The 14028-nt window shown below is 37.9% G+C and overlaps 1 protein-coding gene across 1 annotated transcript; it reads left to right on the top strand.

The window, feature by feature from the left end:
- The first annotated feature begins 2647 nt into the window (after positions 1 to 2647).
- On the top strand, positions 2648 to 6807 carry LOC127632976 (uncharacterized). The gene is made up of 2 exons (XM_052111832.1): positions 2648 to 3081; positions 6080 to 6807. Exons 1-2 carry the CDS (start codon positions 2825 to 2827, stop codon positions 6300 to 6302), a joined length of 480 nt encoding a protein of 159 aa, XP_051967792.1. The 5' UTR covers positions 2648 to 2824; the 3' UTR covers positions 6303 to 6807.
- The last annotated feature ends 7221 nt before the right edge of the window (positions 6808 to 14028 follow it).

Raw genomic sequence — 14028 nt, 5'->3', positions numbered from 1 at the left:
CTCTGCTGAATACAAAGCACACACTTCCGAAGTCACTGCATCGACTGCTGGCAGGGAGCAATTTTTTTTTAATTAATCAAGTTTTAATAATCGATTCGTTTTTTACACCAACCTATCGGTTTGTCAGATGACATTAATTGATCGACTGGAGTCATGTGGATTTCTTTTATGCTGCCTAAATATGCCTTTTGGACCATCAAACAGCCAGCAGCCTGCAGCCTGATGGCAACCGTTTACATGAATTTATGGACAAACTGCGCTGAAATATGCATATTTACTTCTTCACTTCAGTTCTGCTGAAGAAGGAAAGTCAAACACATCTGGGATTGCTTAAAGATAAGTAAATCATGAGAAGCTTTCAATTTATGGGTAAAATAACCCTTGAATAGAAGTGATCTGTCTCTGCTAAATAGTTTCTGGTTAAAGCCAACATAAAGTGAAATTGGATCCAATGTGTTTTCTTAAGGCATGCTTCAGGTCTTTTTCAACAAAATCCATTGGTGCATGTTATTCCAAAGAGGGAAAGGTTTTCTTTGTAACCTTTCAACAAAATGCAAGATTGGTAATTTACATGGTTTATGACATGAGTTGAAAGATTGGGTATCGCTTTGCACAGCCACATACAAAGTTTGTAAGCAATTTTATCAAACTAGTCTAATGCCAACAAGTATAATCTTGTGCCTGAAATTCCAAATCATTGTATATTTTACTGTTTGTTCTGCCGCAATGCATTAACTCAAAGACTTCAACTGTAATTACATTATTCTAAAGAAAATATATTTTAGTTCCTTTTTTGCAAACTTAAGGACTAGTATAAATCAGAGAGTATCCCTCTCCTGTTATATATTCAATATAAAGGCCGCATGCTGCAGAGTGAATCTCGTTGGAGGGTTAGAAATTAACCTATGTAAAGAAAGCTGAGCTGGAATGGACAGGCCCATCGTTAACCTACGCTACATAGCAATCCCAGTCTTTCTTTATGCCCCAAGAACAGAGTCTGGGAAGATGTTTAATTAACACAGTGTAAGAGGTGCCACAGAGTACATAGCTGGACCACTGTTCCGAAACTCTCCTGTGTTTTCCAGCAGCATCAGGCAAACAGTACAGATCATAAGAAGATCAGTTTCCCTCAGCCAATTGCAATGCCAAAGCAGCTGTACACAGCCAATCAGAACACTCATTTCTCTCACAGCCAATCAGAGAGCTGCTGATTAGAAGGCAAGAATTCTGGAAAAATATTCCAGAGGGGTTGTGCTGTACACAGTGTGCTGCTGGCATTTGCATGCAATATCAGATCAATAGCCTGAGGTGGGTGTTTATGTGTTTTTAAGTAAGAGAGATGTCCCTGGATCCAGGCCAAGCTGGACAGCATGTGACACTATTTCTATCTCTGGGGATAGTTTGCTGTTTGTTTACATTTGACTGGGACAGTTAGAGCCAATAGGTTGATGACAAACCTGAAGCAATAATTTAAAACAGAATAACTGCAGTTGAGTCACAATGTAGTGATTTCTTAAAATGGCCTAAATTTAAAATAATTTTGAATACTGGGTGATCATCAAACTGCAGAGATCCAACTTAACACACCGACCCTCTTTTGACTGGATGAGCTGCAAGGAAAATGGGAGGGGAGTTGTGCATGCATACACAAAGTTCACCAATACTATACTTGTCACAGTCATTCTCCCTAATGTTTTCCCAGACTACATCTCCCAGAATCCACTGCCCTCATCACTTCCATCTATTTCCAATCCTCCTCACCTGTCCTCTATTCCATCATCAGCCATTGTTTTTATAAATGCCCTCCTGTTTTTGTTCATTCCTTTGTCAGTCCTTGAAGTGATATGTTGTGTTACTATGTTTTTCTTTATTGTTTTGTTCCGTTCCACTCCAGCATTTATTATTAAAAGATTTAATAACTCCTGCCTCTCTTCCACTCCAAGAACCAGTGTTCCAGAAGGACTGTCCTAAAAATAAATGGATATACCGGCTGTAAGAATCCTTCTCGAACAAGGAGAGCATCCAGTTGAGGATCCCGTGTTTGAGATTCTCCATCTTACGAATTTGGTGCACTATGATGACCACGCTCTGGTGGGTGTCTTCTGGGCTGGCCTTAGTAGTGCACTGAAGGAGCGGATGCCTCCGCCGGATCCTCACTGGATGCTGTGAGACTTCGTGAAGGTGGCCCTTAAACTTTGCAGCTCAACTTTCACTGTGGGTGCGGAGGATGAGGTCTTTGAATCTCCTCCCACAGTGGACTCCCTCCACGGCTCCTTGCTCCACGCCTGCCACGGTTAACCAGCCAGTGCCTGTTGCCTCGACCGTCCCAGAGCCAGTGCCTGTTGCCTCGACCATCCCAGAGCCAGTGCCCATTGCCTCGACCGTTCCAGAGCCAGTGCATGTTGCCTCGACCATACCTGAGCCAGCTCTTGTCAAGTTTATTGACCTGGACTTGCTCCCCGCCCTGGTTCTCATCCTGACTATCCTTCATCCTCCACTGGTTCCAGCCAGCATAATGGACACCCTGGTTCCATCCAGTGCCCTGGCCCTTCCTCCTTTGCTGGCACCACTCAAGACATTTCCTCCTCTCTCTGATCAGCCGGTTACCCCCACATCACCGGCTCGACCTTGAACCTCCGAGCCCTGGACTCCGCCTTGGTCCCTTGTTCCCTCAGTCCCACCGCCGCTCTGCACCTTCGGCTCCACTGTGGTCCTTCAGCCAATCTGTTTCTCTGGGGTTCCTCGTCCCTCCAGCTTTGCCTTGATCAGTCAGTCACCTGACTCTGCCTTGGTTCTCCAAACCTCCATCAGAGCTTCATCACTCATGCCTTCGGCTTCACCGGGGACCTCCTACCCTACGGCTCCACCTTGGTCTTCAGATCCCCCAGCTCCACCACGGTCCTCTAAGCCTCCGGCACTACCTCAGTACTCCAAACCTCCGGCTCCACCCTGGCCCTTCGAGTCGTCGGCTACTCTCCGGGCACCAAGCCCCTCCAGCTGCTCTGTCTCCTGTCCAAGCCTTGTAGCCGCCTCCCAGATCACCGGATCCAGTCCCAGCGGATTCCCCCGGATTCATCCCTGGTAAGGATGAAGACGATGATGAGACGAACACAAGTGCAGTTTATTAAACAAAAGTGAGATCCAAAAACCCTAACAAGAAACAAGAAATATGATCATTGGCATGCCAGCAACGGCAAGAGAGGAGTAGACTATATTTATATAAATTCCACACCTGCATTCCAATCACATCTTCATGTAAATCCTTTCTCATGATTACGCAGCGTGTTTTCATCAGCTGAATGGGAAACTAAACACGATTAATGTGTGATGAGACTCGCACTGTGCGCAGCACTTTTCTTTCGATTAATCACGGGAGTAAATGCGCCCACTTTGCTTTGGTCAGACTGCGCGGATGACAGACTACATTCTGTGTTTCATTTGTTTCTTTTTGCTTTCAGATCAACAAGGCATGTAATAAGGAAAACACCACTATTAATCCTTCATCGGCACAGCCATTGACTAGGAAAATAAAAAATGGCATGCCATGTCAAAAAGGTTGCCGATCCCTAGTGTAATATATTGTTGAGTCCAGTTTGTGTATTATATAATTTAGTGCATTGCAGATATAACTTTCTAGATAAAATGTTTCATATTTCAGCTATGAAGTATTTTAATGTTACACTATAAAAATGACAATATACTTTTCTTTCAGTTGATGAAAAACTGCCATGTCTGCAACACCGGATAATGAGTCTTAAAGCTGAGGTGTCTTACAGTTTCTTCACGCGTCGGCAAATATGAAATATTATGTATGATTTCCAAAAAAAGTGTCGGGACGAACACAGAATGTGAGGGTGAGCATCCCAATTAATAGTTTCTATGCAGCAGTTTAAAAAAGGCTGGCTTAATAGCAACTGTTATGTCGGTAGCCAAGTGAGCAGCAATACAGCAGACCCAAAATTAAGGCGAAATTATTTTATTATTAAATTAATCAGCTATTATTGTATGTTGATAAAGAAAACGAAAAGCATTCATATAACATGATATTATTAATTTACCTCTGTATCTTCTGTTGGCAGTGGTCGACTGTTGAAATTTTAAATGTCCTCGCAAAACCAATTTTAACCCAACTGGGTGCGTTATTATAGAAACAACCCAATAAACATTAGGAATAACCCAACAGAGGGACCCAATATGTTTAACCCTGCTATTGGGTAAAATAAATAACCCAACATTTTTTGGAGTGTATATGGAGCAGTGCTGATTGCCCCCTGCTGACTGTGAGTCGCAAAAACATGACATTGGTACTTCAAGCTTGAATTAATGCACATTGAATTAATGCACATTATTATATTATTCCCTTTTATTGATTAAAAACAACAGCGATGTTTAAATTATCTTCATTTGACCAATCTCCAAAATGACAAAAAGCACCATAAATAACATAAAAAATGGTCCATACGAATTGTTGAAAGTCTTCTAAAGCCATACTATAGCTTTGTGTGAGGGCAGAAATTTAAGTCTGATTTACTGATAATCTTCCCTTCGCTAAAGCTCTGAAATGGACCAAAAATAAGTTTAATGTACTGCAAAAATGCCACCAAAAACCAGTTTTACCTCTCGTGTCTCAACATCTTTGACATCAGACCTGATGCAGTGTGCCTGATGGCACTAAATTTGAATTGAGAGATACAGAGGACAGGAAGATAATAAGTGAATAACAATTAGCATTTCAGTGTGTTTGTCACACAAAGCTACCATATGTCATCAGAAGACTTGGAATATAGCATGCATGTCATTTGCCCCACTATTATGGTATTTTTATGTTGCTTTTCTGTCATTTTGGAGCCTTAGTCCCCCTCAGTTTCATTGTAGAGTGGCCAGGATGCTCTCTTTTGTGAAAATTCACCTTTTGAGTTCTACTGATAAAATAATAATAATAATAAACAAACAAATCGCATGACCAGCAGTGAGGTCAGCAGACCCTCTGCAAAACACACTGTCCCAGCTGAATAGACCAGCTTAGAGCAAAATAAATTCCCATGCTGGTCAAAGCTGGTTTATGCTGTATTTGTTTGTGTTCAAGAGAGTGCACAAGGCTTCATGTGCATTTGTGTTTCCCCCCTGAACTCAGGGATGAAGTTCTCAGACAGATGAGATGCCATTGACAACATAAAATTTAACAAATTTAAGTTGTATACTTAATATAAGCTAATTAACTAGAAAAAAATCCTATTTTATATAACGGAATCGAAATATATTGATAAACAGCAGAAATACATTAAATATTTTGCTTAAAAAAAAGAAGGCACAGTCTGCTCAAGCTCAAGTGAATCAGTGAATCATTTATGTGAATGAGTTAATTTACATGAATCGTCTGAAAGAACTGAATTACTCAAATCAATCAGAGTTCCTAATGATAAATTTAAGGGAATCGTTTATTTTAACCAAGGTAATTTACATAAATTGTCCGACAGAACCAATTCATTTAAATGATTAGGTTTTCCAGAGCTACACGAGAGCAAGAGAACAGTTTAGGTGAGCGTGTTTGATTACTCCATCAAATCCATTGCTGCAAAACAATGTGACAAATGTTGTGTTTCGCATAGCTTCAGAGGACCTGGATAGAGTCATGAACTACTTTAATTTTTGTATTATTATTTTTGGAGACCGAAAGTACAAATAAGACAAGTAAATCAGTAAAAAAAGACAGTAAAAATGGTTCAACTCTGTCATTCAGAAAAGTAATGAGATGGTACTTCATGCACTCTAGACCAGTACATTACTGCAGTTGTTTACATGTAGTTGATTTGCCGCTCTGCAAGATGAGATGGCATTTTGGTTCTCTGTGCATTTAGAGGACAGTTTCTTATGAAGTCTTGATGTATGCATGTTTAGCGTGCAAAATATTGTTAGACTAAGACTCAGTCCCTAAGACCACATGACAGCTTAGAGTTTCATTTTATGCAATGTTTAAACGTTTCAATTAGTTTAGCTTTAAACAGTTGACCCATGCACGTAATATTGATGAATGATTTTATTTAGAGTTTCACACTACTTACGGAGACCATCTTTCTAGCCTTGATCAGATGACATCGTCCTTGCGTCATGAAGGCCTGGATCTGCGTGGAGAGCTGGACAAGGCCCTGCTCAGAGCATTCACAAATGATCAATGCCATACATCTGGGCAGCATGTTTTTACAGCCATTGAGAGTAAGCAAAGTACTGACATGCAAAGTGGTCATGAAACTGAGTGTTCTGTGAAATGTTGGATGGAACAAAAATCCTACAAAGATGTTTAGAAGAGAGTGGGAAAACCATGAACTTGCATTTATGGAAGAATCCAACTACATTTAAAAACTCAAGTTGTTTATTCTCTTGAAAGAGAATCTAAAAACTGGCACACCATGAGAGGAGAGTTTTTTATTTAAATTATGATCTGTTACTAGAAATGCAAAACATTATGTATAAATATGCAGAGTGAGATTTCAGAGATGCTACAGAGGGTAAGATTTTCAATGAATAACGACTTAAATTCTGCTCCTTTCCTCGTAAAAATATATAGCATTGCCTCAGAAGACTTAGGGCATGTGTCATATGGACTATTTAAATGATACATTTATCATGCTTTATGGTCCTTTTTGGAGCTTGAAAGTTCTTGGACTCTAAATGCTTTTGTTGAATGAAAATTCTACAAAACATCTCCTCTTGTGTGTTCCACAAAATATATATATACACAGGTCTAGAATAATATGAGGGTGAGTAAATTAGCGGTAATTCAGGACCCAGATTTTACATTGGATATCAAGTCACGACCCAACACAGTAAACAATATCCTTAAAATCAATCCTTGAAGTGTATTATTGATTTTCTAATAATGTTATATTAATAAACATATTGTGTTTATCCATGTTTCAACCCATATTTAATGAAGTCTGGGTAATATTTTATCTCACCATAAGTAATTTAATTGTGTCACACAACCTGTCCATGTTATTGGAATAATTTGTCTACTACCTGCACTTGTGACCTCAAAGATCTACTTCTTCTTGATCTAAAGCATAAAAATGACTTTTGTTGGTGTAACTTAATTTGTCCTGTAAATTTAGACAGATTAAATAACCCTTTTGAATTTAATACAATTTTAAAACGGTAATTTAGGTGTCACATATAGCACCTATTTTCTAAGTTACTTGACAAAAATGTTTTTTACAGTGTAAGAACATGAGATATAGATTGATAAGCCATTTAATTTGCTATCTTATGCATGACTATATGGTTAGTTGCATGTTATATTTGCATTTAGCATTGTTTTTCCCTGCTGTCCATGACCTTATCAGAACAACAAGCATGCAACCCAGCAGTTGAGAACCACTTGTGTAAATGATGACAGAATGCAGGGGTGAAAAGTTCAAGTACAAATACTCACGTTACTGTAATTAAGTAGTTTTTCCCAGGAATTATACTTTTTAAAGTAGTTAAAAAATAGTAGACTTTTACTTATGTATATTTTAAGTGCTGTAACTGTAGTTTCACTGCGCTATTTTCCCACCGTCTGTGTTCGCTACTTTCCTTTCCTGATTTTCTTTTTATCCATCAATGTGATTGGCTAGAGAGAGTCTCGTGACTCCCGTCAAATCTAATCACGCACTTGAACAGCAGCTGCAGATTTGGTGCCAAATGTGGAGGGTGCCTCAAACACAGTTCAACACCTGAAAGGGCTTTTCGCTGTGAAAAAGGCCAATTACATGATTGTGTCATGTGAGTTTAACTTGCTCAAGCCAGAAATCAGCATTAATCCTGCTTCTAATTTGAAGAAACATATCAAGGTAAATTGTATATTTCTACTAGTTTCTGTGTCTATAATGTAGCCTGTAAATTAGCTTTCTATCACTGAGTTTATTGGGTTGATGTGAGAGATTTAGGCAATGTTATAATTAGGGCTGGGAAATAAAACAATCTTGATGTTTATCTGAAAGAGAGAGAGAGAGAGATGTCCTCCATACTTCTGAGTAATTTTCTATACTTAGGCTATGTTCTACATCTAGACCAGGGATGTTCATTGTTATGACTGCGATAACAAGACAACCACTGTTTGGTTAATCTAGATAAAATATAAATGATTCATTTCCCGATGTCTGTAGCTGCGTGCTGTTTAAGCAAATGAAAGAATGTCATACACATCTGGGATAGCATAAGGGTGAGTACATGATGAGAGAACTTTCATTTTTGGGTGTACTATTTCTTTAAGTCAGGGTATCTGCAGATTTCAGCATTTCAAATGTAATACTTTTTATACCCTTTAAAGACCTTTTCAATCATTCACATTCTCTGCTCCTCAGTGGTGGACAGTGCTTCCAAAAGATATCAAATATTATCCAGATATCACAAGTATATTTGTCTTTTGTTCCAAATAGACTGCGTTTGATATGTACAGTCATACTATTAGCTATGCAGCAGATATTACAATTAATCTTTAATCTTAAATTTTTTTGTGAAGCATATAAATATAAAAGCTAATTTCACTATATTGTAGGATATCCTAAAAAAAGTTATCTGTAATGTAAAATGTTTTTACATTGTAATTCATGTTCATATTAATTTTAAAATGAGTTTGTTCAATGTGGGACTTGAACGCACAGGACAGTGTCTTTTGCAGCTACACACGTACAAATTGTGACATGCTCCATCATTTGAGTCAAACACGATTTTAGTCTCATTTATACTCTTCAATGGTGCCTGTGACAGATTGCAGTAGTTGGCCATTCACAAAGAGCGAGGCACGACTCTCTCTCTTCAACAATTTATAGCACGTAAAAAACAAAACATTAATGATCATCCGAGGGAATGTTGAAAGTTGCTGTACAACTTACTGAAATGCATCTTCTCTTATGTAATCGCCCAGTCTGTTAATGTTGAAATGACAATGGAGAAAATGAATAGGGAATATCTCGAGCTCCGGAGCACTCACAGGATCAGTGCATATGTACACTGAATGCGCACCACTCTATTCTCTGCGTTGTGGAGGGTTTTCATTTAACCTTGCGACCCAAGCAGGGAAATGTTCAAACCGACAAAAAAAAATTATTATACCTTGGGAAATGTAGACTTTTTAATACTTTTTAGTTTGCTGAATTTTCACCAAATTGATTTAATACCTTTTAATACTTTGTAATGGCCCTCGGATGACCCTGTAAGTGTGAGCTGTACTAAAAGCCCTTTTTCACAGACTGTGATGACGCGTTTCCGCCTTATTTAGCAGTGTAAATTTAGCAAACTTGTTTATTTTATATATATTTTTTATATTGAGTGTAAGTTTATAACATTATGCTTTGTGTTATTTTACCAACGAAATTAGTTAAATTACTGTTAAATTAATGTTATTACCACAGCTGCGAGGGAGTTTCGATTACAGCTGCTGTGAGAGTGACAGTAAATGTGCCATTTTCACAGTTTTGTTTTATTCCGGAAAGTCAATTAAATGTAATAGTGGATTTTTTATTTTGCTCTTGGAGCAAATGTGCAAGTGAAAATAATATTTGCTGTGGTCTCCCATTCACTCCAGTTCACCGCTCTTGAAGTTTACCCTGCAAACGTTTACTTCCATGTTATAAAACCAGAAGTGTGGAAAAAGGTCTTTTGATCAGGTTAGCCAAGCACGCAGTTTTGATGACATGCACTAAACGGTCTTTTGGTGTATGGGGTGTTTACCTTTTTAACCTCCCCCCACCCACACACACACACACACACACACACACTCTCTCCACAGTCCCCCTTCAATTCGAGTATTGCACCTGTCTATGTGACTGCCCTGTAGGAATTTTCAAATGAACATTTTTCCATAGGGAATCTATCAACACAAGAAAACTGTGCTCGTCAGGCAATTTTACGTGTAAAATTGGACCACCGACGTTGACACTGTATAAGGTATGCTGGTTTTGAATAGTGCTGTGAAACATCACTACAAATATCAACTTCCCTAATTCAGGTCATTCCCATTCTTGTAAATAACTGCCTTTCACTCAGTGAGGTTTCACAACAGACCTGTTCCTAAAGTTCACATTCTCCCCTGTGTTGTACGTGTATTGTGTGAGGTAGGCGAGACTGAAGCTGCTCATTTATACACAGAGTGAACTCGACATTTAATCCATTTAAAGGCTTACAGATATACACACACTGACACATACAGCCTGTGCAGAGGGAATCCAGCACACATAAACAAGGGCTTTTTTTCTACAGTTCTTGTTAAGATATGGGCTGCACTTACTTTGTAGTTGACAAAATTAACAAGGGGGTTAGCACTTCATGGTCTTTAACCCTTAGAGACTCACTATTGCTAAATGTTTAAAACACTTAAAGGGATAGGTCACCCAAAATTTAAAATGATCTAATCAATTAATCACCCTCATGACATCCCAACAGTGTATGATTTTCTTTCTTCAGCAAAACACTGACAGCATCTAATCTAACTTTGAAGCAATCTAATCAGTTTTGGGTGAGAACAGACCAAAATGTAACTCCTTTTTCACTGCACATTTCGCCATTGCAGTCTCTAGGCTTGATTATGATTTCAAGCTTGATTATACTTGCTAGCGCTTGACACACACACACAGTAAGATGGTGCTAGAAGTTTAATTGAGCTTGAAATCATGATGGCAAGGTCAAGGGGACTGCTGATGTCAAGATTTATACGGATGTTAAAGGAGTTATATTGTGGTCTGTTCTCACTTAAAACTGTTGGGATCGCTTCAGAAGACATGGATTAAACACTGGAGCTGTTTGGATTACTATTTTGTTGCTTTTATGTGCTTTTTGGAACTTCAAAATTTTGGTCTAAAATCTCCTTATTGTGTTGCATGGAGGAAAGAAAGTCATACGGTTAGGAACAACGATGAAAGAATTTCCATTAATAATAATAATAATAATAATAATAATAATAATAATCATCATTCTATAATACATGTTAAATTTGTATTATGAATTTAATATAAGGGAGTTTACATCCATTATGTAATTTGTGAAAGTAACAAGATACTTTATTACTCTTACTCATGGGTCATGTAAAAGAGGGTGTCAGAGGAGTGGTCTGAGTGTAAATTTCTAAAAAAAAAAAACAAAAAAAAAAAACCCTAAACAAAATAGATATCAGGATTTTTATCACTATTGGCTGCCTAAAAACACAGTGGCATACTGAAAAATATATCACCAATATCAGTGCTTGGTCCTCTGAACCAATTTTATTGTAATATAATTGTCATTTCAATTGTATCATTATTCAGGTACAATTTATTGTACTTATTATTTATTGCATTGCATGTGATTAATTTAACGCTGATGTTATTTTAGAGGAAAGTGCGCCATCTTGTGGTGATTGTGCACAGGAATCGCAAATTTTTTAAACATTTTATTTAAACTAAAGTAAATAATAATAATGAATAGAATCAGTATGTTTTATTTATCTAATTTCACTGGTTTAAAAAGTGCCTATTTTGAGGAGTTTGCTTTTGCTTTTATTCATTTGGTTATGGTGGATCATTAGTGGCAACATTGAGTGATATTGTTTTTCAGAGCATTTGGAAATGGATGGTGCTTTTGCCACCTTCTTCCACAGTGTGCACTTAGTACCAGTGCAGTGGATAATGTAATTTACTAGATTAAAAAATCCCTTCTATTTCTCTCTGAATCTCTCTGATTTCAATGAGTCTAATGAGACATTTTTGAATGTTGAGGTTTGATCAGATGAGATGAAGTTTTATCCTTATCAGACAAAGGAAATGTTCGGTTGACAATTTTTGTTTTGTGATTGTTGATCACAGATATTCTTTTATGCTCAAAAGTGTGAATATATGTCTCTGTGTGTTTATAACACTGGCTATTCTGCTTAGTGCTTAATAATTGTGCATTTGAACAACAATTACACACCTACCACATACAGTATGTACACATACACAGACATACTGTTGTTCTCCATGAAAACATGATTGTGTTTGTTGAAAAAGATGAGGATATTAATCACATCTGATATGAGTCTATAGACCCTATTCACAGTAGCGCCATCTTTGATTTTTAATGGGAATGACGACTAGGCTGTGATGGACATGCTTATTAATATAATACCCTTACCCAAACCCCTTATCTAAACCTAACAGATGAGTAGAGTGTGTAAACATGATAGGAAGCTGTTGTGTGTGACAGAAGCAAGTAATTGTCACACAGATGGAAACAATGTCCAGCGACGTTAATGGCTGTACTAAAAGTCGTAAGAATTTATACGAGAGCAGAATTAGCCAAATTTAGAAAAGTCTGATTCCTTACGATTTCACCATGAGAGTGTGAGCATAGTCTTACCATCTCTTCAATGGCACGCACGGTATAAAGCTGTAAAAAGCTCCTTGATCACATCTGATTTTCCATCAAGACTGGAGTTTTTTTTTTTTTTTTCAATTTTATCTTTGCAGAATGACCCCAAAACACTTTAAACTGCAGTACAGCCCATTGAAGAGACGGTTCGTCCATCCCCCACAGGCTCGCTGCCATTCCCGTCAAAAATATGGCACTTATTTGTCCATGCCAAAAGGGGGACCAAATACTAAGAAATTCTGAAATTCATGTAATCATTTCAGTTCATCTCAATGCAACAAACTGCCTGAAATGTTTATTTCAAAGTTTGTAATGTTGTAATGTCTTATTTTTTTTGTCAAATTAAGAATCTACCTTGTCAGTGACAAACCGCAATATTTGTGCTTGTAACATGAAACTGTGGCAGTATTTTTATGACATAATAGTAGGTTTAAACTATACCAATGCAAACAGTTATGAGACAATTGAGCAACTATTCAACCTGTCTGGCTGAAGAAACCACACCTTCTACCACACCACGTCCACATCCTGCTTCTCAGGATGTACTCTGTTTCTCTGCTGGGAGTTCAGTAGTAATATAGCACTGCTCTCTTTTTCTAATGTGCATGCCACAGCATCACTAAAATGTTCTTCACTGTAGGTATACTCTTACTTGTTTCTGTCACGGCTTCGGGAGGTAAGAGAAAGTGCTTGCACTTTTCCCTTTGCTATTGATTTAACTGATCTATAATCTCAAAATGTAGAAACAAATTATTTAACACTCTATTTAAAACTAAGAAAAGTGTTTGAGGATCTATTTAAAATGCAGTATAAAGCCTGCAATTTGTTTGCTTGAACTTTGGATGAGTCTCAGTTGTTTTGCATTCATGATTCATTGTCAGGATATTACTATGATACGACTGGTCATTAGTGGCTTTCTGTTGTCAAATATTTTGAAAAATGATCACTAAACTGTATGTTTGACTGTTGACATAGTCAGCAGATTTCCTACAAATACTGTAGCTGATCTAGTTTAACGTTTCACACTCCTTGGTCTCTTTCATCTTAATAAATTAATTTGAACTCAAATCAAGTTTTTATTTTCAGTAATCAGTCCATCTATTTATTTTCTAAGCAGTAAGTGGGATAATGTACAGTCAGCCAGTGTGTTACAAGACAGGCCTGATAACTCAGTACATTATCTCTTATATAACCCCTCCGCAGATGCCTCATCAACTACACTGAGCACTTTTAAGGCAACTAGGGAGATAGAGCAGTCCAGCAGTCCAACAACCCAACCAACTGCTTACAGGACAGACACTGGATACACGCCTCAGTCACAGACGTCACAAGTCAATGGCGGCTCTTTTCAACAAACAACACAAATGGTTGTTACAGCCAGTCATCAAACTACCACCTCACATAAATCTACTGTTTTGAAAACCTCTGAATCCATGCTTGTCACCGTAGACTCTCCTGAAACTGCATTTCCAACAGATCAAAACAACACAATCCCCACAGGTACATGATTCAGCAGATATGCAAACTGAGGCCACGTCCACACTAAGTGTAAGTTTGAAAACTCAGATTTCAATTTCCTAAAGTTATCGGATGTGATCAAGGAGAGCACTTTAAAAAGTAATTGTTTTCGTGGAGGAAAACGGCGTTCTAGTGTGGATGAGAAGTGTT

The sequence above is a fragment of the Xyrauchen texanus genome, chromosome 39, assembly GCF_025860055.1.
Source record: "Xyrauchen texanus isolate HMW12.3.18 chromosome 39, RBS_HiC_50CHRs, whole genome shotgun sequence".
In the NCBI taxonomy this organism is placed as follows: Eukaryota; Metazoa; Chordata; class Actinopteri; order Cypriniformes; family Catostomidae; genus Xyrauchen; species Xyrauchen texanus.
Note: the sequence above shows the minus strand (reverse complement) of the source record. Positions and strands in the feature narration are given on the sequence as shown.